We start from the raw sequence: 23,390 nt of genomic DNA on the forward strand, positions 1-23,390 counted from the left end.
TAGAAGTCACTCCTTATTTTCCCCCAACCCTCCCAGCCCTAAGCAGCCACTACTATACTTTCTGCCTTTATGGATTTGCCATTTCTGGACATTTCATATAAATGAAATCATACAATATGTGGTGTTTTTGACTGGTTTCTTTCATTTAGTATAATGTTCTCAAGGTCGGTCCATCCATCCATTTGGTAGTATATATCAGTACTTCACTCCTTTTTATGACAATATTATTCCATTGTATAGATATATCACATTTTGTTTCTCCATTAATCAGGCATTTGGGTTGTTTACTTTTTTTTTTTTTTTTTTTTTGCGGTACGCGGGCCTCTCACTGCCGTGGCCTCTCCTGTTGCAGAGCACAGGCTCCGGACGCGCAGGCTCAGCAGCCATGGCTCACGGACCTAGCCGCTCTGCAGCATGTGGGATCTTCCCGGACCAGGGCACGAACCCGTGTCCCCTGCATTGGCAGGTGGACTCTCAACCACTGCGCCACCAGGGAAGCCCTGGGTTGTTTACTTTTTGCTATTATCAATAATACTTCTATGAACTTTCATCTACAAGTTTTTGTGTAGACATACGTGTTCAATTCTCTCTTGCTAGGAGTGGAATTGCTGGGTCATATGGTAACTTTAAGTTTGTGAGGAATTGCCAAAGTGTTTTCCACAGTGTCTGCACCATTTTATACTCCTACCAGCAGTGTATGTGGGTTCCAGTTTCTCCGTATCCTTGCCAACACTTGTTATTGTCTGTCTTTTTGGTTATAACCATCCTAGTGGGTGTGAAATTGTATCTATTACTTTTTAAAATATTTTATTTTGTGGTAAAATACACATTACATACATACAATTTACTATTATAACTATTTTAATCCACTAATGTTTTTTTTAATTTTTGTAGAATTAACTCTTAAAAGATAGTTGAATTTTAGATGTATAAAAGCTGAAACAAAATATATATATGTAAATTATAATTATAATTATTTATACATGCAGTCTCCAAAAACTGAATGGGTTGTGCTGGAGGAGGTCTTTCATTAGTCAGTTACTTGGAATTAGTCAGTTACTTGTCAGTAGCTGAGGTGGAGAGTTCTTTTCCGCTTATTTTGGTGTCAACTCTGAGTTACAGAACCTAGAGACCCTTTGGAGTTGCCCTTACAGGGGTTCTAAGCTGCTACTTGCATATTTTGCTAGATATTCCATTTCTCTAACAGATGATTTAATGTCCCATGGAATACCTTGCCTTGCCACCAAAACTGTTAGTTTTGGGTGGGCTCAACTACCTTATTGGATAGCACAGCTTTAGACTGAAGTTATGGATCTAATGGCATCTGAGAGTGTTTATGAATGTACCAATTGAGGCTCCTTGGTGGCCGCTATCAGCCTCAAAAGGTACCGCTGTAGTCATGGGCAGTGGATATGATTTGTGTATATAGACTACTTGTACATTTAGTACCAATTTAGGGTATTTGTACCAATAGATATTGTATATGATCATTTAATAAAAGGATTCTATATGAGTCTCAAATGCTGTACAGTTGTGACTCTTAAAAAATGTTCTATATTCTTCGTAGCAGTAGGTCCTTAATGCTGAGCAAGAATTGTCATGTATTTATCTACTTGACATATGCATTACCTTAATTCTCGTTTAGGGACAAGCAATAACTATTCAGATAATTAAGTTCAGAGGTTTTAATAGCCAAACCTCAGAAATAGGGGAATTTACTTAAGTACAGAATTCACTACAGATTCTTGTAATAGTAATTCAAACATTTATACCAGTAAGTTCTTTTGGAGTTAAAGTCATTTTTTTCCTTTGATCTAATTCAGTCTAAATGATTTGGAATTGGAAAAAGCAAGAAAGCTTGCTTTTGCTACTCTGAGGATTATGACAAATGTGGAAACTCAGTTAACTCTATTTATCTTAATACTTTAGATTATTGATGTTTAAGTTTTAACTTTTTAAAATAGCTGAAATAGTTTTTTAAGCATGTTTATCTTGTATGTAAAAAAATGTGTATGTGCATGAGAATCCAGAACAGAAATTCCTGTTTTAAAGAAAGCAATTTAAATGTTTTTTTGAAAATGTTTAATGTAACAGCTTTTTAAAAAGCCCAAAGAAACATAGACATTAGATTGTAAACTTCTGAAGGCAAGGACTATGATTTATTCATCTTTTTTCCCTAGAACTGAGCACATTACATTGAGTACAGAAGGCAATGAGTAATTATTTTTAATGAGTTAATCTATGATAAAATGTATCCAACTAATTTTCTGTTCCTTTCAGTTAGCGTTGATAAGAAACAAAACCTAAAAATTTCCTTGAATGTGTGTTTTTATAATATTAATTTATTTCTGAAATGTAAAGAGCAACAGTTAAAGGTTAATGTTACTTCGCATTTCAAAATTCAGATTTACTAAAGCACGTATTACAGGGTGATTACTCATTTACAGAAGGGTGTCTTTCAAAAATTATTTGTAATTTAATAATTTCAGATTCCTTCAAATAATAAATGCTTATTACATTCAGCATTTTATTTACAAAATTTGCATTCATTCAGGAATGAACCAATTATGGAAAGTGAGTAGCATGTGTATATCAAACTCAAAAGGTAAACTTTTTGTAGAGAAAAATATTTAATGTGTGTACATTTAATTTAATAAATTCACCCTAATAGTAAGTATCTTTATTTTGTAGGGCAGAAAACTAAGACCTAACTTGCTACCTTGTCTGGAGTCACATGGTGAGTTTCTGGAGATTGAAATTAGACCCAAGATTTCTGAATCCCAAGTATCATGTTTCTGTATATTTGGTGTTACTTAAAGTGACTCATAAAATTGATTTATGTCATGTGTTAATGCTTAGGTGACTCTGCAACTTGATGGACAACGACAGCCCTTTTCAACCAAAAAGTAAGTATTGCTGCTGCAAGTGATACTAGTGTACTTGGGTCTTGTACTGATAACCTTGCTTCATGAGAAAAGGTGAGAGAGACAGAGGTGGGCATGTTAAAAAAAACAAAAAAACACTTAATTTATTAAAGTAATACCATAGTATAAAAGAACTACATACAATAAAAATGTCAGTAAAGTAGAAATGAAGTGTTTCTTCCTCATTTCCAGAGATAACTACTATTATCGGTTTGGTATACATAATCACAGACTTTTTTCTATGCATAGACAAAAAATAAATTATTTCGAAATAAGATCATACTATATATGCTATTATGTGCCCTTAAAATTTTTTACTCAACCATCTATCTTGAATATATTGACAGTGTCAGTACCCAGTTAAAAAGAATGAGGAAGACCTGTGTATCAACATGGCATTAAGACCATGGTATTAACGTAGATATAAATTTCTTTATTATCAGTATACATGGGTCTCTCATTTTTTTAAATTTGGCATTGCCTGACTTTGCCTAGTTCCTTAGCCCTTAGATTACCATATGTTAAGTGCATACTGCATATCCAGTAGACTACTGTGTGTAAAAGGAAATGTCAAGGAAGAAGAAAATATGTTCTTTACTCTCAAGGAGCTTACTTTGGAGTTAGACATGTACAGTTAAGACACATTAAGAAATAGCAGTTTGAGATTATATATAGTATATTCTGAGTTGCCTGGCATAGGCTGTCAGTGTAGTAAAAGGTGGAAGAAAAACAGGGTCTAATAGTTTATCGAGGAGTTACAATTGAACCAAGAGTTGGGAAGGAGTAGGGAATTAATATTTTGTTGAGTATTGCTTGAAGTTAGATACTTCATATAGCTTTTCCCTAAATCTACATTACCACTTCTATTAGGTAGATATTACACCCATATTTTAGGTGAGGAAACAGATTCAAGTAATTTCTCCAGAGTTACATTAGAAATGGTGCAATGAAGATTTGAGCTATTCAATTTGATGTCAAGTCCATGCTCTTTCTACTATACTTGAATAATATGGACAGTATAAGGTAAGGAGGAAGGGTATTTTAGATGGAAAAAACAGTACAAATGAGGGCTCTGAGGAACACAATATGCAAATGCTAAACTATGAATTACACTCTTAATTATTTCACTTAGAGCATTCTGTATATATTTTTTTAAGTAAGGTTTAGAAAAGAGATAGGTTCTTAAAATTGGTTACATTTGGGAGGGTGGAAGATTTTTTTATTTTGTTTTATGGTAGGTGAACTACTAAGCATTAAACAACACTATGCTAAGAAATTATTTGTATAGAAGGGGAAACTACATTTTAAAAATTTGTTAGAAAATAGCACCAATTTATTAACGTGTTTCTTTTGTATGCCATCCCCAAATCATTATATTCACATAGTACCTTTTAATTTTCAGTCACAAGTAGAAATGACATTGTTTTAATCTAGTAAAATTACCTTTAGAAATTATTTAATTTAAAAGATAAATTTTAGATATCATTGTCTAATAAAAAAAGGATATCATTGTCTAAGCCAGAACTCTAGAGCTATTATTTTGTTTTGTTTTTATTTTTTCAAAGTTGTTACCCCATCCACATCTTACTCCATATATGTAGTGCCACTTATATCCATCTTCATTGCTATTATTTTAATTTGGGTGCATTTTTAAAAATAATACATAGTTTAAAAAAGACAATCAGAAATTTATAGGTTGCATACCCGCAGATTCTTGAAAAGTGAGAGAGCAAGCAAGAGAGAGGTCTGCGTGTGTTTTGGGCCTACGTACTCCCTGTTTTTTCAAGGCATTCACTTTGAATAGTTTAGCTGTTTTTCTAATAATTTCATATTTCTAAATTTTTGAAATATGTACTGCTGTCTCTTGAATCATCAGTTTTTGCCATTATCTAATGATTTTTCCATTAAGAAATAGGAGGATTTTAGTTTTCGTACACTTAACCACCACCCCCAAGCACCTCCCAATGTAGTTATATCTCAATTTTTGGTTAAATCATATTTGATGTTTTTATTGTGATGACTATAACAAATATTGGTTGCTGATGAGCATAATATTGATACGATGGTAATAATATATTATGGATACATTTCCTTTTCCTTTTTTTTTTATATATCCAGCAATTTAAATTTTTTGCTTTTTAAAATTTGCTAAATTTTATTAAAATTTATAGCCACGTCTTCTCACACCCTTCTGTAGCCTCTTAAGTTGATTTTCTATATGGTAAAACTTGTCAGGTAATGTAACAATTTGATTGTTAATCTGTGTGTGTGTGTGTGTGTGTGTGTGTATGTATGTATGTGTTTGGTCTCCTAGAGACATTCCTCCTGGGAGTAATGGTCGTCTCTGCTCTGGCTGGTTGCTCTCTAGACCTGTTGAACAGCTATTGTCCTGGGACTTCCTTTTGTCTTTGTATTGTGTTGAATGTCATGTTTTCTGCATTCTGTGTCTTCCTCCTTAAGTCTCATATTTTGATGGGGGTCTTCCTAAGAAAGAAAGGGTGAATGGGAGGTACATTTTGTGTGATGTTGCTGGTCTTTATTCTTTTTTCTTTTTAAAGGTTGCGTTTTTATTTATTTTATTCATTATTTATTTTTGGTCGTATTGGGTCTTTGTTGCTGCGCATGGGCTTTCTCTAGTTACGGCGAGCGGGGGCTATGCTTCATTGCAGTGTGCTGGCTTCTCACTGTGGTGGCTTCTCTTATTGCGGAGCACAGGCTCTAGGCACACTGGCTTCAGTAGTTGTGGCACACAGTCTCAGTAGTTGTGGCACACGGGCTTATTTGCTCTGTGGCATGTGGGATCTTCCCGGACCAGGGCTCAAGCCTGTGCCCCCTGCATTGGCAGGCGGATTCTTAACCACTGCACCGCCAGGGAAGTCCCACTGGTCTTTATTCTTGATGAAAGAATATGTAACTTCATGCTTGACGAAAATCTTGGCTGGGTATAGAATTCTAAATTGAAAATTATTTTTACTAAGACTTTTGAAATCATTATTCCAACTTTATTCTCTCTCTCTCTCTTGCTCTCGTTCTCTCTCTCTCTCTCTCTCTCTCTCTCAGATTTTAGAATATTCTCTTTATTTCCAGTATTCTGAAATTTCATGATCTGTCCATCTACTGTAGGTTTTTTTTCTTGATCATTGTGCTAGGTGCTGGTGGATCCTTTCCATCTAGAGATTTATGTCCTTTAGAACTGGGAATTTTTCTTGTATTTTTCTTTTGATTATATCCCCTTTTTTCTCTGTTCTTTTCTAGACCCTTTTTACGTGAGTTGTACCTTTGAAATTGATTTTATAACAAACTTGTCTTCTATATTTAGTATATGTATACTTTTTGACTTTTAGTTCCACTTACGGGCTGTTTACTCAACTTTGGCATTTTATTTTTCTTTACTGAATTTTGGCTATTTTTAATCTTTTTGCTTTGAGAATATTACTTTTTATAACGTTCCTGTCTTATCTCTTTAAAAATGCTAATTACAGTCTCTAATGTTTTCTCTTGTTCTCTGTATTATCTGTGTTTTCTTTAATATCTTTTGGTCTGTTTTATTACTTTGGTCTTTCACATTGGAGATTTTAGTCATATTTCTGGGGCTTATTGGGTGTCTATCCGTATTTAAGAATGAGGCACTAAAATGCTTCCTGGTAGCTCTGTGTGATTGCTCAGCACTTGTAGGCTGGTGGTATCCACAGTATGTTCTTTACTTAGTTTCTTCAGGTGAGAAATGCGTAATCTGCTCTGGGATGGAATAAGCCTCACTTAATTATCCTATTTTCGTTCTAGCATCTCATCCCTGCCTTGTCCTGTACCTGGTATCCCTGAATCTGGTTCAGTTTTTCTAGCATATCTCCCACCTGTTGCTTCTTATTCTCAGTTCATCTCCCTTTTGTTAATACAGAAGTTTGTGGAGGGTTTTCAGATAATAGGTACAGTCCTTTCATGGATATAATCATATTCTAGTCATAAAACTGAAACTCACTTTGATTGGATTTGATTGTTCCTAACATTTATTAGCCACTGTAAATAACTACTGTCATCCATTATCTATCTAGCTAGATTAATTTTACTAGTTTAGATATTAGAGGTTGAGTTCCAAGTTTCATACTTCTGTTACCATTTACTGACAAATATCAGTTCAGTAATTGCTATCAGAATATTAAAATACATCTTAAATATCATACTATGTATTGCAAAAAAATGTATTTAAAAAAATAAAATTTGATTCTCTCTTTTTGAAAAATTAGATAATTCCAAAATGGCAGAACTGTTCATGGAATGTGAAGAAGAAGAGCTGGAACCATGGCAGAAGAAAGTAGAAGGAATTCAGGATGAAGATGATGATGAGCTGATCTTTGTTGGAGAGATACAAAGTTCAAAACCAGCCATTTCAAGTAAGCATTCACTTTCAGTGAAGCAAAGTTTTATAAGATGTTGCTTCTAATGGAAAACCTGGGGCTGTCTTATATGTCCTTGTTACTCTATAAGGAGCTGGAGGTGAGAGAGAGAGAGCATAGAGGTCAGTAAGAATTTGTGAAAATCAGAGGGAGAATGTGGTTGGGGAGTTGAATAAGGAGGTGTGAGAGGTTAAAATATCATATGAGAGAAAAGGAAAATGTTAACTAAATTACCTAAAGGTTAGGATTACCTAACAACATTGTAGGCCTTTTGAGATTAGAAATCATAATCTTATTGGAGCCAAGTAGCCTATTTACTTGTTTATTTGTTAATTTTTCTTTTTTTCCCTTAAGCCCAAATGTACCCAGAAAAGGAAGTGTTGGAATGCTTTGCTTAAAATATCAGACTACTAAATAAGTTTGTGTTAGTCTCTGATGGAGTTTCTTACACCCAGGCAAGTGCCTCATCAGAGTCATCTTGATTCATGGCTACAAAAATTAAAAGGTGCTAGTCTGTGTACCAACATGGCCGTTAGCTTCTGGCCACACCCATCTTTCAGCAACTCCTGATTACTGTATATTCATGAAGAATATACAGTGGCCTGATCTTCAGCTGCTATATTGGGATGATGCAGGCAGTCAGCACACTTAATCCTTAATCCACACTTTCTAGGAGAATATGTCCAGTACCTTTGTGGATTTCTGGTAGAGTAATTAGACTTGATATTGTTATAACGTTAAAGTGAAGATATTAATGATACTTGTTAAGATGTCCAATCAGAAATGTGTAAAATGCAGAGGAACAACATACTGAGTTTCAGCGGAGAATGAGGAAACAGATTCTTTCTCATTATACTTACTTTTGTTAAGCCAGGAGAATTTACCAAAGAATGTAGCCAGCATACCAGTGTTTTCTTACTTACTATGGCAGTGCATAATAGTGTAGTTTAGAGAAAAGTTTGTAAATTTCTGAAAGCCTAGTTCTTACTTCTCTTGACTCTAAACTTAGAATAGCACTTCTATTCAGTTTTATAAAAGGTAGAATAATTTAATTTAGTTTAATTCTCGGTATCACTTCCTGTGGCAAATTGAGAGATGCTAAGTGGAGTGCGACTTCAAAGAAGTAGGCATGTTGGCATATTTGCTGCTGATAGAGGGACAGAATATTCTCTTAATGTTTCCTAGTCACTGTGATTATTTTTATACTGAAATATTGCCATATTTCTATATTATTCAAATCATCTTATTGAAAGCATGACAGTTCACATTGGATTTATATCAGTTATAGATGACTAGTACTCAACTAGAATAATGTGTATTAGTATTTTTTTTAATATCCATTTTTTTAAATTAATTTATTTATTTTTGGCTGCATTGGGTCTTCATTGCTGCGTGCAGTCTTTCTCTAGTTGCAGCAAGCGGGGGCTACTCTTCATTGCGGTGCACAGGCTTCTCATTGCAGTGGCTTCTCTTGCGCAGCACGGGCTCTAGGCGTGCGGGCTTCAGTAGTTGTGGCACACGGGCTCAGTAGTTGTGGCTCGTGGGCTCTAGAGTGCAGGTTCCATAGTTGTGGTGCATGGGCTTAGTTGCTCCACGGCATGTGGGATCTTCCAAGACCAGGGCTCAAACCCTTATCCCCTGCATTGGCAGGCGGATTCTTAACCACTGCACCACCAAGAAAGTCCTGTATTAGTTTTAAGTGATTCTGTCAGAAAGAAAATTGACCCCAGTGAAATTTCTTTTCTAAATAACTCAGAATTTAAATGATTTTATTGATGTTTTATGTGTGAGCCATAAAATATTTTAGCATATGGAACATGAGCTAAATATTTAAAAAGAACCACTGTAAGAGGGGGGATAAAAACTTGTGTTTGATACACTGCAGTCACCAAAAAGTACTATAGGAATAGCTCTTTACTGGTTTGGGTAAATACTTACCTTGAATTTCTGAACGAAAACAATACCAAGTTGTTTGAATGAGAAGATTTTTCTCCTAGAAGACTTCTGTAGTGCTTAGTCAGAAACCCTACTTTTGTGACCCTTTACTTTATAGAATTACTTTATGAGATCTGGTTCTTTTCTACTAGGAGGGGAAAAGGGAAATTTTTTGATGTCTTATGGGATTTTTTGGTCTGTTTTGTGTCTTCTCCTGATTAGCAATTTTCTAAATTTTCGTTTGATTTCTCAATAACCTAGAAGTTATGGGTTCACATGGGTATAAGAGTGAGCAATATTAAACTGATACAGAAGGTCATGTCAGGCTCAAATTGACTTTTGGTGTAGTAGGTAGATATGAGATACTTCTGTAAACTCTAGATTCAATTGAGTCTGCAGTCTCTGATGGTATCCCTTTCAGAAGTCAAGAGTAATGGTACAGATAATCCATCAGCTTGCCCATAATGAAACTTCCAGGCTTTTAGGGGTGTGAATGTGGCATGGAGATTGGGGAAGGGCTTGATTTCCAGTCACAATAACCCAGGTCTATATACAACCCTGTCACCATTAAGAGAAAAAAATATACTTCAACTATTGGTTATATATGGATATATTTTTGGAAAGTTTTTTCTATTATCTTAATATATATTTCATTCAAATAAAAAATTTTTAAATAAATATAATTTTTACAGATATTTTGAACAGAGGTAATCCCAGCTCATCTTCAAAGGAATTAAAGAATAAGGCAGTCAGTCAAGGTATAGTAGTATTGTATTATTTTAATTTTAAAGTGAAATATTTTGACAAAATTGGTTGTGTAGAGAAATATCCAATATTTTTGTAATTTTAAAATACAGGTGTTACTGATGTTTTCAAGCCTACAAGTGAATACTACAAACACCCGACATCAGATCCAGTGGCTGCCTTGCCTAGATTTCATCCTGAATCTAAATCTTCACATAGCTCTGATATTGTTCAGAGCATGTCTAAACCTGTAAGTGTTTCTAAAACTACAGAATTAGATCAGGGACACAGTGGATATTATAATACCCAGTCAGAATTGTGGACTATCATAGTTAGTCACCATCTCAGTAGAAACATAATCACTGTCAGAAAATGTCACCATCTTCAAAGTGAGAGAGTGGCATGGACATATATATGCTACCAAACGTAAAATAGATAGCTAGTGGGAAGCAGCCGCATAGCACAGGGAGATCAGCTCGGTGCTTTGTGACCACCTAGAGGGGTGGGATAGGGAGGGTGGGAGGGAGGGAGATGCAAGAGGGAAGAGATATGGGGACATATGTATATGTATAACTGATTCACTTTGTTATAAAGCAGAAACTGACACACCATTGTAAAGCAATTATACTCCAATAAAGATGTTAAAAAAAAAAAGGAGCAAGGGAAAGTGGAAGGGCTATTATAAGCAAGGAGTCGGTGATTGGGAGATTGGGATTAACACATATATACCATTTTTTTAACATCTTTATTAGAGTATAAAAAAAGAAAAAAAATGTCACCATCTTTATGATGGCTCAGCCAATACCCAAAATAATAGCTGCAGGAACTAACTATCCAACCTGTCAATAAATCAGGCAATATGCTTAAATTAAATAGGTGTAATATTGAAAACTATGCTATCTAAAGGTGAGTAAAAAAGTATAATGAGTAATGAAAATTGCATAATGGCAAAATTCTTAAGACAGTAAACTGAACCAGGCATTCTTTTTTTTTTTTTTTTTTTTTTTGCGGTACGCGGGCCTCTCACTGTTGTGGCCTTTCCCGTTGTGGGGTACAGGCTGTGGACACGCAGGCTCAGGGGCCATGGCTCACGGTCCCAGCCGCTCCGCGGCACGTGGGATCTTCCCGGACTAGGGCACGAACCCGTGTCCCCTGCATCGGCAAGCGGATTCTCAACCACTGCGCCACTAGGGAAGCCCTTAAACCAGGCATTCTTAATTGGGAAGATTTTTCCAAGGTCATTATTGTTGTTTATTTTGAAAACATACTTTCATAGTTTAGTTTTTAAAACTTTTAACAGAAATAATATATAATGGTAATATTTAACATTTGTTAGTCTGTCAACATGGGTAAGTCTTAGTTCTAGATGCTATATATAATCTCTTTTAATTCTTAAGACTTTCTTATGAGGTAAGCGCAGTTATTTCCCCCATTTTATAGTTGAGGAAACTGAGGCTCAGAGTGTCTAAATGATTCACTCAAGGCCACACAGCTGGTAATGATGGATCTGGGATTTCAATCCAGGTTAGCCCAGAGTTTTTAAAATATGCACATACACACATCCATCCATACATTTAAGTATGTGCTTTTAAAAATAGAAGCATTGCCTTGGAGCAGTGGTGTATTTCACAGACCATTGGGGTTCCCTGAGACTCTCAGTAGTCTGTGAGGTCAAAACCATTGTCATACTAACACTAAGACATTTGCCCTTTTCACTCTGTTAACATTTGCACTAGTGGTACAAAGGCAATGGAGGGTGAAACTGCTGGTGCCTTAACATGAGTCAAGGCAGTGCCACCCAACTGTACTAGTAGTTTTTGTATCGGTGGCCACCAAGCACTCACAGTAAAATTTCACTTTCACTTAAGAATATTCTTGAGGAAATAATAAATTTTTTCTAATTTTATTAATTTTTCAACCCTTGAATACACTTCTTTTTAAATATTCTATGTGACGAAATGGGTAGTATGCATCATAAAGCATTTCTGTATCTGCAGTATAAAGTTTTTCTTGAGGAAAAGCACTTGTGAGATTGAATTGCAAGCTTAACTAGCTGGTTTTTTAAAAATAGAATGCCATTTTTACTTGAAAGGATGACTGACAAAGCACCATGGAGTAATTATTTATTGCTGCTTAACAATAGTACCACAAACTTAGAAGCTTAAAGCAATATATACTTATTATTTCATGGTTTCTATGAGTCTGGAGTCAGGGTATGGCTTAACTGGGTCCTCTGCTGGGCCAGGCTGCAATCAAGGTGTCAGGCAGAGCTGCAGTATCAGTTAATACTGCTCCCAAGCTCACATTGTTGTTGGCAGTATCCAGTTCTTTGTGGGTTGTCAGACTGAAGGTGTCAGTTCTTGCTGCTGTCAGCTAGAGACCGTCCTCAGTTCCTTGCCGTGTAGGCCTTCCTAACATGACTTGCTTGCTTCCTCAAAGCCAGCAAGGGAAAGATGGCCTATGTAATCATGTACATCCTGTCACTTTTGCCATATTCTCTTGGTTAGAAGCAATCACAGGTCCCGCCCACACTCAAGGGGAGATTATACAAGTGTAAATATCAGGAGGAAATTACGGGGGCCACCTTTAGAGTCTGTCTGCCACACACAGTTTTTCAGTACTCAGAAATATACAAAGCATGCCTATCATGGAAGAAAACTGATACCATTCTTGCCAATGATAAAATTTGAGCTTTCAAGCAAAAATTTCAATTTTGGAAAACCTGTATCTGTATTCCGAGATTATTATCAATCATAATATGAGCCCTGGACTAATGGTCCAAGAAACCTGGATTGAAAATGAGACTTGAATGCTGATTCTGTCTTTGTTCCTAAGTAGAGCATTGTCACAACCTCTGTGGGCCTCACTTTCTTCATTTTTAAAATGACAACCTTTACCCAGACCGCTGGCTCTCAAACTTGGATTCTCTAAGTATCCACAGGCTGTTCTTAATGTTTTTGTAAACTTAATAGGTGCACCTGATAATTGCAGGCTACAAGAAATGCAAAAATTATTTGATTTTAGCTGGAATCAGATTAACTCAGTGGTTTCCTCATACTGTAATAAGCTGTCTGGCATTTAGGAAAAACAAACCAGGGAATTCCCTGGAAGTCCAGTGGTTAGGACTCGGCGCTTTCACTGCAGTGGGCCTGGGTTCAATCCCTGGTCAGGGAACTAAGATCCCACAAGTCATGCGGTGAGGCCAAAAAAAAGGGGGAAAAAAAGGAAAAACAATAAAGGAAACATCATTATTTAAATACAGATAGATGAAAATCATTCCTATGTTGGACCCAGGGAAGAAGAATAATAAGGAGGAGGGATATCTTTCGTGTTAGAAAAGTTAGAAACTAGAGCTCATCCAAACGCAGAATTTTTTGTTTCTGTGGGCATGGTTGTTTAATCAAAGTTACTCAATCAGGTTCCCAATCCTAGAGAGTTTTTTAAAAATAGAGATTTTAGTCGGTTGGTCTTGGGTGAGACCTGGGCATAATAGATTAAAACAGAATAATCTCCAGGTGATTTATGCAGCCACAGTTGAGGATGACATATATTCTCAAATGAATTGAGAATCCTATGTTAGGGAATTTTCTCTGAAATTCTTAAACTTTTTCATTCTCTTTAACCTCAATAACTCTTTTCAGCAGGCAGGGACATAATTATTATCCATTTTAAAGTAAGTGTGATATAGCTTAAGACACAGGCTTTGTAATAAGGCCGACCTTTGTTCTAATTCCAGCTTCATCATCAGTAACAAGCTGGGTTGTACTGGGAACCTTACTTAACCATACTTAACTTTAGCTTACCTATTTATAAAATGGGAGATCATATTAGGTCTTCATTAGTACTGCTGTGACAACTTCTTAACAGAATACATGTAGTACAGATCTTCTTTGACTTCTTTGATGGTGTTACATCCTGATAAACACATCGTAAGTTGAAAATATCCTAAGTTAAAAATGCATTTTTGGGCTTCCCTGGAGGCGCAGTGGTTGAGAGTCCGCCTGCCGATGCAGGGGACGCGGGTTCGTGCCCTGGTCCGGGAAGATCCCACATGCCGCGGAGCGGCTGGGCCCGTGAGCCACGGCCGTTGAGCCTGTGCGTCCGGAGCCTGTGCTCCGCAACGGGAGAGGCCCACATACCGCAAAAAAAAAAATGCATTTAATACACTTAACCTACCAAACATCATAACTTAGCCTAGCCTATGTTAAACGTGCTCAGAACGCTTACATTAGCCTGTAGTTGGGCAAGATCATCTAATACAAAGCCTGTGTTATAATAACATGTTGAATATCTCATGTAATTTATTGAATACTGCACTGAAAGTGAAAAACAGAATGGTTGTAAGTATATTGATTGCTTACCCTCGTGATCACGTGGCTGACTGGGAGCTGTGGTTTGCTGCCACTGCCCAGTATTGAACCACATATCACCAGCCTGAGAAAAGATCAAAATTCGAAGTATGGTTTCTGCTGAATGCGTATCGCTTTCACAACATCGTAATATGGAAAATCATAAGTTAAACCATCGAAAGTCTGGGACCATGTGTACTGTGAAAGAGGCAAGTACATTTTAAATAGACAGTAATTGGTGGCTACTATTTCAGTTGCAAAGGAATAACTTGAATCTCATAAGTGACTTACCCAAGGTTCCATAGTTAAATAAATGGACAAGTCTTCCGAATCGCAGTCTATCACCTTTTGTACCTTACCATTGTATTTGGTATCTTTCTGAACTACTTTATGAGATACTAAAAAATCCCAATTGGAGAATTATTTTAACAAGTTATTTGTTTAATAATATATCTGCTCTCTGAAATGGTGGTACTTAATTGACCAGAGTTATCACCTAGGAAAGGATTTAAAGTAAAGTGTTAAGTTTGTTTGGAGGAACTTCTGTTAAAGAACTATTTTGGGAATTGCTAGTAAATATTTTCCATTTTTAAATGCAAATATTTGGAGAAAATATTTACCTTGTAGTTAGATTGTGCTTGGTTACAATTAAGTCATATAGCTATTATTGATTTTATATAATACATGGTAAAGCTCAAATGCAGAAATCTGCCTGTTATGCCTCAAATTCTAGGACATAGAATGGTTTGTGTGACTTCAATATCTGTCTCCATAACAAGTCTCTGTCAGCAGAAAACTTAGTAGCAAAGTAAAATTCTTAATATATGATTGTCTCTCTCAACTTGTAAGCACAAAACACGCAAGCAGGATCCTTATATTCCCATGATAAGGGTAATATGTATGGGGTTTGGTGCGGAGCGGGACGGGTTGAAAAGAAACGGAAGAGAATTTTGTTTTCTGCAGATGGTTAGTGTAGTATATAGAGTATATCAATCAGGACTATATTTTATACACAGGTGTCTGGTCCTCTTTTTTTCACTGAACTTTCTTTATATTAGAAACATTTCTTTGTCATTGGCTGTTTCTGAAAAACCTAATGTTGTATGATAGTCTATTATTTAACCGTTCCACCATTGTTGGACATACAGGTTTTTAATTTTTGCTATTATAAATAATTCTCCATTAAATATTTTCATTTCCTTAGTATAAAGTCTTGGAAATGGACTATTTAGAATAATTGGATCAAAGGATATGAACTTTCTAAAGCCCTTGATAGATACTCCCAAAATTTTCTTGCAGAAAAGTTGTACCAAAATAGAACCTCTACTTTGCTAGTAATATTATCATTATTTTTAAATGTTAACTGTTTATTTAAAACTAACTTTAGATTTTCAGAAAAATTACAAAAATAATCCAGAGAGTTCTCATGTACCCTTTACCTAGTAGATGCTGATTTTGACAGCAAGTAATAAATATCTTTGTGTTTTATAACTTATTAGTAATTGAATCATTAAGGTTATCTTTATAGTATTGACAAACAGTTAAATTTACCTTTATAAAACTTTGTAAAACAAAATAATTATAACTTATTACAGGATTTTATAAAGAATTCATCACAAGATGAATCGGATGATTCTTCAGATCTGGTGTTAGACTTGACCCAGGATTCAATACCACTATGCGGAGATGGAACAGCAATTTATATAGGAGGTTTGGTTTGGCAGTTTTTATAACTATAATAAAAAGAAACTTGATGAATATATATATACAATGGATTTCTATTTTGAAGCCTGTATCTTCGTGCTATGTTTTTCATATATTGTAAAATGGAAGCTAATCATTCCTGAATGTCTTTCTTGGGTGATTTTATATAAAATCGTATTTAATGATAGAATATTTTATTTCTTTTTATTAATTTGGCTAACATATTCTTTGAGCTCATTCTCACTTGGAGCCAACCATGCACTGAAAAATCTTAATATAATTTCTGTGAGTCAGGGAAGTCCCCTGATACCCTAATATTATGGTTTAAAAAAAAGTATTAATTACTTGGTAATTAATATGAGAAAAAATGCATGGTTATAGTTGATTTCTTAATAGGCTAGAGTCTATCGAAATTAATGTTGTAGATGTGATAGTTAAATATGGTTATAGGGTAGTAGTATAAAATGGCAATACTAAAGAAATAAGTGATTTGCACATAGTAACTACTCAGTAAATGTCCATTGAAGGAATATTGAAAATTTCCAATTAAAGAAGAATTACAGTTCTTTGATTGTATATCATAACAGAGTTCTTCATTAACCTGAAATAGTGTGCCATGAAGTTTTAACTAGTTGAAAAATTCCCTGTTATCAAAGCAATTATTGTTTCTATGTTAGCAAATTTGATGTATTTCACTAACTGGAGAAAGGTACACAAAAATTTTTGTGAATATTTAAATTATTTACTCACAAATTAGTATATATTTACAAAACCAAAATAGAAAGAAATTTATAGTAATATGTGCGCCAAAAACATTTTCCCTTGATAATATTTGGTTTGATAATCACTTATCTAGGCGCCACTTATCTAGTGAGTAAAATAACCAAGAACCAAAATAAATAAGATGAAATAGATGTCTGAAATCTGATTTTATAATGCACACAGTCTTTATTCATTCATAGAAAAAATCTGAATTCTTGAAGCTTCCATTCTCTCTCTCTCTAAGTTGTTATACTGCAAAGAGTGGAACTTTGCCCTGTTGGTAAATAGGGTTATAGTTGATTAGGAAGATATAGGCTTGAGCCTCTATTCTAAATATTTTTGTAGCCTTTATTAAATCACCTAACCTCTTTACACCTCAATTTTCTCATATTATTAAAATAGATATTTTTATTTTTCTCATGTGATGCATTCATTTTCTAGACCTGAAATCAGCTATTTAGCTATATAATTTTGATTCTTGCTCTGTTTATCTCAGGGCTTTTTTGAGGCTCAAATGAGATAAGTGAGAAGTGAAAAATTCATTAAAGCATTAAAAGACTTGACAATAAACATTGTTAGCATGATAATTATGAATAGTAATATGCACTATATGTTCAGAAGCATGATTAATGGACTCCTGTCTAGGATGATCATAGGATCTTGGAGATGGCTGGATTTGAACTTGATTTTAAAGAAGGAGAATGGGATTTTTATTGGCACTGTTGAGGATAGCGAACAGCACAAGCCAAAGGCAACACAGATAAATAAGTTGAAGAATCAGAATTTAAAACTGTTGAGCTCAGAGTGATTTTATTTAACTTGTAGATTTATGCATGCTTTAAAAATTATATATAAAACAGCCTATTAGATAATTAGTTGCCTAGTCCAAAATACCAGCACTCATTGGTTGCTCAGTGAACCTAAGCAACTGAGAACAATGTTAGTGTGATTACACAGAAATCAGTCCTAAGTGTCTGCAATATAGCTGTCAGTAATCATGTGCTTGAAGATGGAAAAAAATCATTTCTGTGTTATCTCAAAGAATGAAACGCAGATTTGACAGAGGAGCCCACTGGTGTAATACTCTTATTTTCCTGGCATGTATCTATTCTGCTTCTTCTATTAGTATACAGTTGGGAGCATTAAAACATGCAGTTTTAGAGTCTTTATCACAAAGTACGATTGTGTGTTATTTTCAAAAGGGACTTTTTCTGGGTCTGGTTATAGCCTAAATAGCCCCACTTCTCTTGCAAATACCCTGAATTACATAATTCTTTAGCCTTTAAGTGATGGTTTTCAAACTCAAAACTATTTTTAGCAATGAAATCTCTATTCAAACAGAATTTTATGTAAAAGTCTCATTTTTTTTTTTAAAGTAAAATGAGAATTTCTCTGTCTGACATGCCCACTGAATTCCCTAAAACAGAACCATTAGGCTCAGGGGAACATAGTTTGAAAGCCATCATACTAACTCCAAACCTTTTCATATGAATAAGTGAGGTATTGTCATTCAAGATATTTAAGATTAGTTGTTTCTATTTTGCATGTAGCAATTAAATAGATAATTTAAACTACCCATCAGGTTGTTAAGTGGGAAAAGAACCAACTTGGTTTTCCATTAGATATCTTAGGATTTTTTTTAAAGTATCTTAAGGAGTTTCTCTAAATTTTTAGATTAGAATATAAATTGTTTTTGTTTACAAGCTCAAATGCATTTAAGCATCTGAAGAGAAATTCATTTTTTGGAACTGAGCTTTTAGAGTATTCTCTCTTCTGCCTTTTTTTTGGTCGTGGGGGCGGCTTGGGTTTTTTTGGTCCGACTTCTTTCATGATACCTATTTATATATTAATTTGAAAGCATCTTTAGAATTTTCTTGCATAAAAAGTTTATTTTATGAACTGTTCAAACTGTGTAGTCCATAATGGTTATTTGTGCAGTTTCTTTCTACCTATTGATCATATAAATTTTGGTCATTCTTTATTGTCAGTTGTATGATATGGTAATTCAATTATATTACCTTTATCTCCGAAGTACTCTTACTTAATTTTAAATGTGAGGCCATTTTAGTAGCATTTGTAAGCAATATTCTATACTAAAGCAATTTCAAATATCTTTCCCTCTATTTTAATCATTGTAGATCTAGATGACTCTCCGCCTATAATAATAGAATGTTCTTCTATTTCTCAAGAAAACATTGTTAGTCCAAAAAAGCCAAAGATCAGCGAAGAAGTTACTGACATAAATCCTTGTGCTTCATTGTCTTTAACGAACACTCCTTCAGTGACATCCTCCCATGTCTTGCTATCAAAAGGTAAATATGAATCTGGAGTATAAAAAAGGAATTGTATTATTTATACATAAATTTCAGAAATTGTGATGAAGTTTAAAACTGTTATTACTGGTTGGGTTTAAGGTTAAAAAAGGAGAATTTGACTCATAAAACTCCTTAATTTATTTTAGGTACAAATACCTCACCAACTCTCCATAAAACTGCAACACCTCTTCTAAGATCTTGTCCAAAGTGCAATGTTCAGTTCAATCTTTTGGATCCTTTGAAATTTCACATGAAGGTAAAACTTTTTCAAAATTTGATTTTTAAAAATATTTACAAATCTCTGAAAATATTAATATTAAAATATTAAGGATTGATATATAGTAAATGCTAGTTTATCCAGATATTTAGATAAGAAATCTTCTCATTGGTATTTTCATAAAACTTAAGTAAAAATTGATACTCATAATGATTAACTTTATAAGATTTTAAAATCCTTCCCAATCATTAAATTATTAAAATTAAGTTTACAAACACTACATATTATATTTTAATTTTTAATGAAATAATAATCAGAATATTTTATTGACTAGGTCATGCCATTCTTCAAACTTCTTGTAAAGCAGGCATTTTATTAGGTGCTTAATCTTTCATGTAACTTAATTCCTTTTTTTTATGTTATTTTTTGTCCATGGTGATATATGCATGTCACATTACTCAATGAAAATCTTAGCCTTGCATTTTAATTTTTAGCACTTAGACATAAACTCCTAATGGTGGAGCATTTCATATGAAATGATAGTTTTAACTCAATCCAGAATATAGTATGTGTAGTTGTTATAAATTAATTCTAGATTTATATTGGTGTAAGAAGCTCTTGAAATTAGGTTTTAGGTAATTTTCAAAGTACTAATGAAAATATTTTAAAATATTTTAGTAGATACTACAGTGTCCTTTGTGTCTGTGGAAAGATAGTCCGTATTCTTTTTGTATGCCCAGTATAAATGGCAGGAAGGGGGGAAGGAGGCAAGAAAAAAGGTAGTGTAGGATATATGCAGAAAAGAAGGGATGAGAAGAATACAAGGTAAAGAAAACTATTTAGTAAAAGTTATTGCTCACTATTTCAAAGATTGGCAATTTTTTCATTGAAATTCAGCATTTTACAAAAAAATGTAGAAAGAAAAGGAGCATCCTGGAATTCCAATTACAGTCTCTTTATTCTTGGGCAAAACTGTATATGATCTATCACTATTTACATCTCCCTGAGTGTGACTTCTGTTAACTGGACTTTGGGCTTTGGTTTTAAAAGTAAGAAGTAACTTCTACAAATGCTTTCAGGTTTCCTATTTATGTAATATTGTGTAGAGATACACAATCAAGTGATGTTTTTATGTTTTGCATCATAGATAGAGAAAAGAATGAGTTTGTTAGTTATCTTTAGTTTATTTAATTTGCGGGTAATTATAGTCACATGATTCAAAAAGTATAAGAAGGAATACAGTGAAAAAATCTCACCCCGACTCCTGTTTGCCTAGTTTTCAATACAACTCACAAAGGAATCATTTTTTATTAACTTGTTTTGTATCCTCTTTGATTTTCTTCCTGCATATACAGGCACACGTGAATGTTCTTATTTTCCATCTATTAATATACACAAATCATAGCATGTTATATATACTTCTGCACCTGGAGAAAGTGATAGACTTTTTCTAAAATGTAGCTTTTATTTATTGTTTGTGATTAAAACTATGTGAGACTGTCTTTCCACATGAGCTGGCCCTAGTTATAAACACAGAATCATTTTTTGGTGTCTAATTTTTAAAAGAAATATAAATAAGGCTTATATTTTTTTATTCCTCTTTCAGCGTTGTTGTCCAGACATGGTAAATGCATTTTTGGGAATGATTAAAGTGGAACTTTCCAGTACTGAAGATAAAAATGAGACTGGTGCAGAGAAAGGAAAATTGATTATGTTAGTTAGTGACTTTTACTATGGAAGACATGAAGGAGCTGTTGATGAGGAAGAGAAGACTTATACAACATTTAAATGCTTCAGTTGCTCGAAAGTTCTTAAAAATAATCTTAGGTATGTAAATACTTATTTCTATTTCTATTTGAAAATTGGGATGCTGCAGATGTAAATATTGTATTTCTTTTTCTGTGCCATCCTAGATAAGCAATTTTAACTTTCTACTAAGAATAAAGGCAGATTTTCATGTTGAAAGGCTTTTATCTTTTCTTGTATTTTTAGGAGTTTGACACTTGGATCCACTTTAGTTGTATTTCTTTCAGATAGCTTAAGAAAGGACAAAATTTATTTTAAGCTAGGGGAATATCATTCTTTTCTCAGTATTTATCATTGAACTAGGAATTTCCGTGAGATATTTTTATTTTTTAACTGCTGAATCTTATTTTTCCTATCACAAGAAGAACCACTTTATCCAATTTTACCTCCTCCATGTTTGTTTTATTTAATGTTCTCTTTTACAATTCATATTTATAATTTTAGTACATTTTCCTTACAGAAGAAGTGATTTTTTTGATCATCTAGAGAAGTACCAGTTCTTTTTTTTTTTAATTTATTATTTATTTTTGGCTGTGTTGGGTTTTTGTTGCTGCAAGCGGGCTTTCTCTAGTTGCGGCGAGTGGGGTCTACTCTTCATTGCGGTGCACGGGCTTCTCATTGCAGTGGCTTTCTTGTTGCAGAGCACCTGCTCTAGGTGTGCGGGCTTCAGTGGTTGTGGCACGTGGGCTCTAGAGCGCAGGCTCAGTAGTTGGGGCACACAGGCCCAGCCACTTTGCGGCATGTGGGATCTTCCGGGACCAGGGCTCGAACCCATGTTCCCTGCAGTGGCAGGCAGATTCTTAACCACTGCGCCACCAGGGAAGCCCAGAAGTACCAGTTCTGTGCAACATGTCTGCTTTGATTTTATAATTTAACACATTTTCAAAGTAGAGATTTAATTCTCAGTGGAATTCTGAGGAGTTATACATGTATGCTTCAAATTTTAGGAGCTTATACTTTGCAGTCTTTGAGTTATATGGCATATTACATATCTATCATCCTAAGTGAAATATAACAAGAACAAAGTAACGAGATATATTGATTGGTAGTTTTTAATTGGCTATATAGTCTGACATTGTTTTTCCAATATTTTATTATAAAAAATTTCAAATAGTCAGCAAAGTTGAGAAAATTTTACAGTGAACATCTCTATATATTTACCACCTCAATTCCAGCATTAATATTTTATTCTACCTGCATTACTACATATCTGTTTATCCATAGATCCATCTGAGTTTTTTATACTTTTCAGAGTAAATTGCAGACATCAATGCACTTCCCTTAGGTCAGATACATATATGCATATGTATGTCTATACCTATATTGTGACACATACAGGCTTATAAACTTTAAAAAATATTTACCCTTGAAAACCATCATTTATAACTAGCATTCTTAAACATTCTATAGGTAGGTCATTTCTAAGCTCAGCATTTATTTTTCTTGGTGAATTCTTGGGTCCAAAATGAAGTACATAGAAAAACACTGAAATACACTGTAATATAAGCCGAAAACAATTGTGAATGCTACATTTATGGTAGCGTTTTATAGTTTTCAAAGACCTTTCACTTACATTATTCATATGAGTTTTCACACTTCATTACCTCCTTTTATCAAGCCCTACCAGCCATCAATTGCTAATGGTCCCAGTAGCTTAACAGAAGAGAAATTGTTATTTGCTATATAACACTGAAACAATGTTACGATAAAACTCTGTGACTCAGGACTTCCCTGGTGGCGCAGTGGTTGAGAGCCCGCCTGCCAATGCAGGGGACACGGGTTCGTGCCCCGGTCCGGGAGGATCCCACATGCCGTGGAGCGACTGGGCCCGTGAGCCACGGCCGTGGAGTCTGTGCTCCGCAGCGGGAGAGGCCACAACAGTGTGAGGCCCGCATACCGCAAAAAAGAAAAAAAAAACTCTGTGACTAATAAAAACAGAGTAGAACAGTGGTTACCAGGGATGGGGGAATTGGGGATATGTTATTTAGGGGTATAAACTTGTAACTTTTTATAGATAAGTAAGTCCTGGAGATCTAATGCACAGCATAATGGTTATAGACAATACTGTGTTATAAACTTCAAAGTTGCTAAGAGACTAGATCTTAATTATTCCTACCATAAAAAAAGAAATTATAATTATCTGATGTGATAAAGGTGGTGGTTTTAAGGGATGGTAGACCCTAATAGCTCAAGATTTCTCCTCTCAGCCCTGTCAACATATTGTAGTATATTTTTCCCTA

General features: G+C 34.5%; 1 protein-coding gene across 1 annotated transcript in view; it reads left to right on the forward strand.

Annotated features, from left to right (window-relative positions):
• Positions 1-2,875: 2,875 nt before the first annotated feature.
• Positions 2,876-23,390, forward strand: part of ZNF280C (zinc finger protein 280C) — a 43,887-nt gene continuing 23,372 nt past the window's right edge. The window contains exons 1-8 of the mRNA XM_007450487.1: positions 2,876-2,906; positions 7,169-7,315; positions 9,946-10,011; positions 10,111-10,247; positions 15,942-16,056; positions 18,951-19,124; positions 19,274-19,383; positions 20,951-21,171. Coding sequence (XP_007450549.1) covers positions 2,876-2,906; positions 7,169-7,315; positions 9,946-10,011; positions 10,111-10,247; positions 15,942-16,056; positions 18,951-19,124; positions 19,274-19,383; positions 20,951-21,171 — 1,001 coding nt within the window. The remainder of the gene's footprint in view (positions 2,907-7,168; positions 7,316-9,945; positions 10,012-10,110; positions 10,248-15,941; positions 16,057-18,950; positions 19,125-19,273; positions 19,384-20,950; positions 21,172-23,390) is intronic.

Source organism: Lipotes vexillifer, unplaced genomic scaffold (assembly GCF_000442215.2).
Source record: "Lipotes vexillifer unplaced genomic scaffold, Lipotes_vexillifer_v1.1 scaffold215, whole genome shotgun sequence".
Lineage (NCBI taxonomy): Eukaryota > Metazoa > Chordata > Mammalia > Artiodactyla > Lipotidae > Lipotes > Lipotes vexillifer.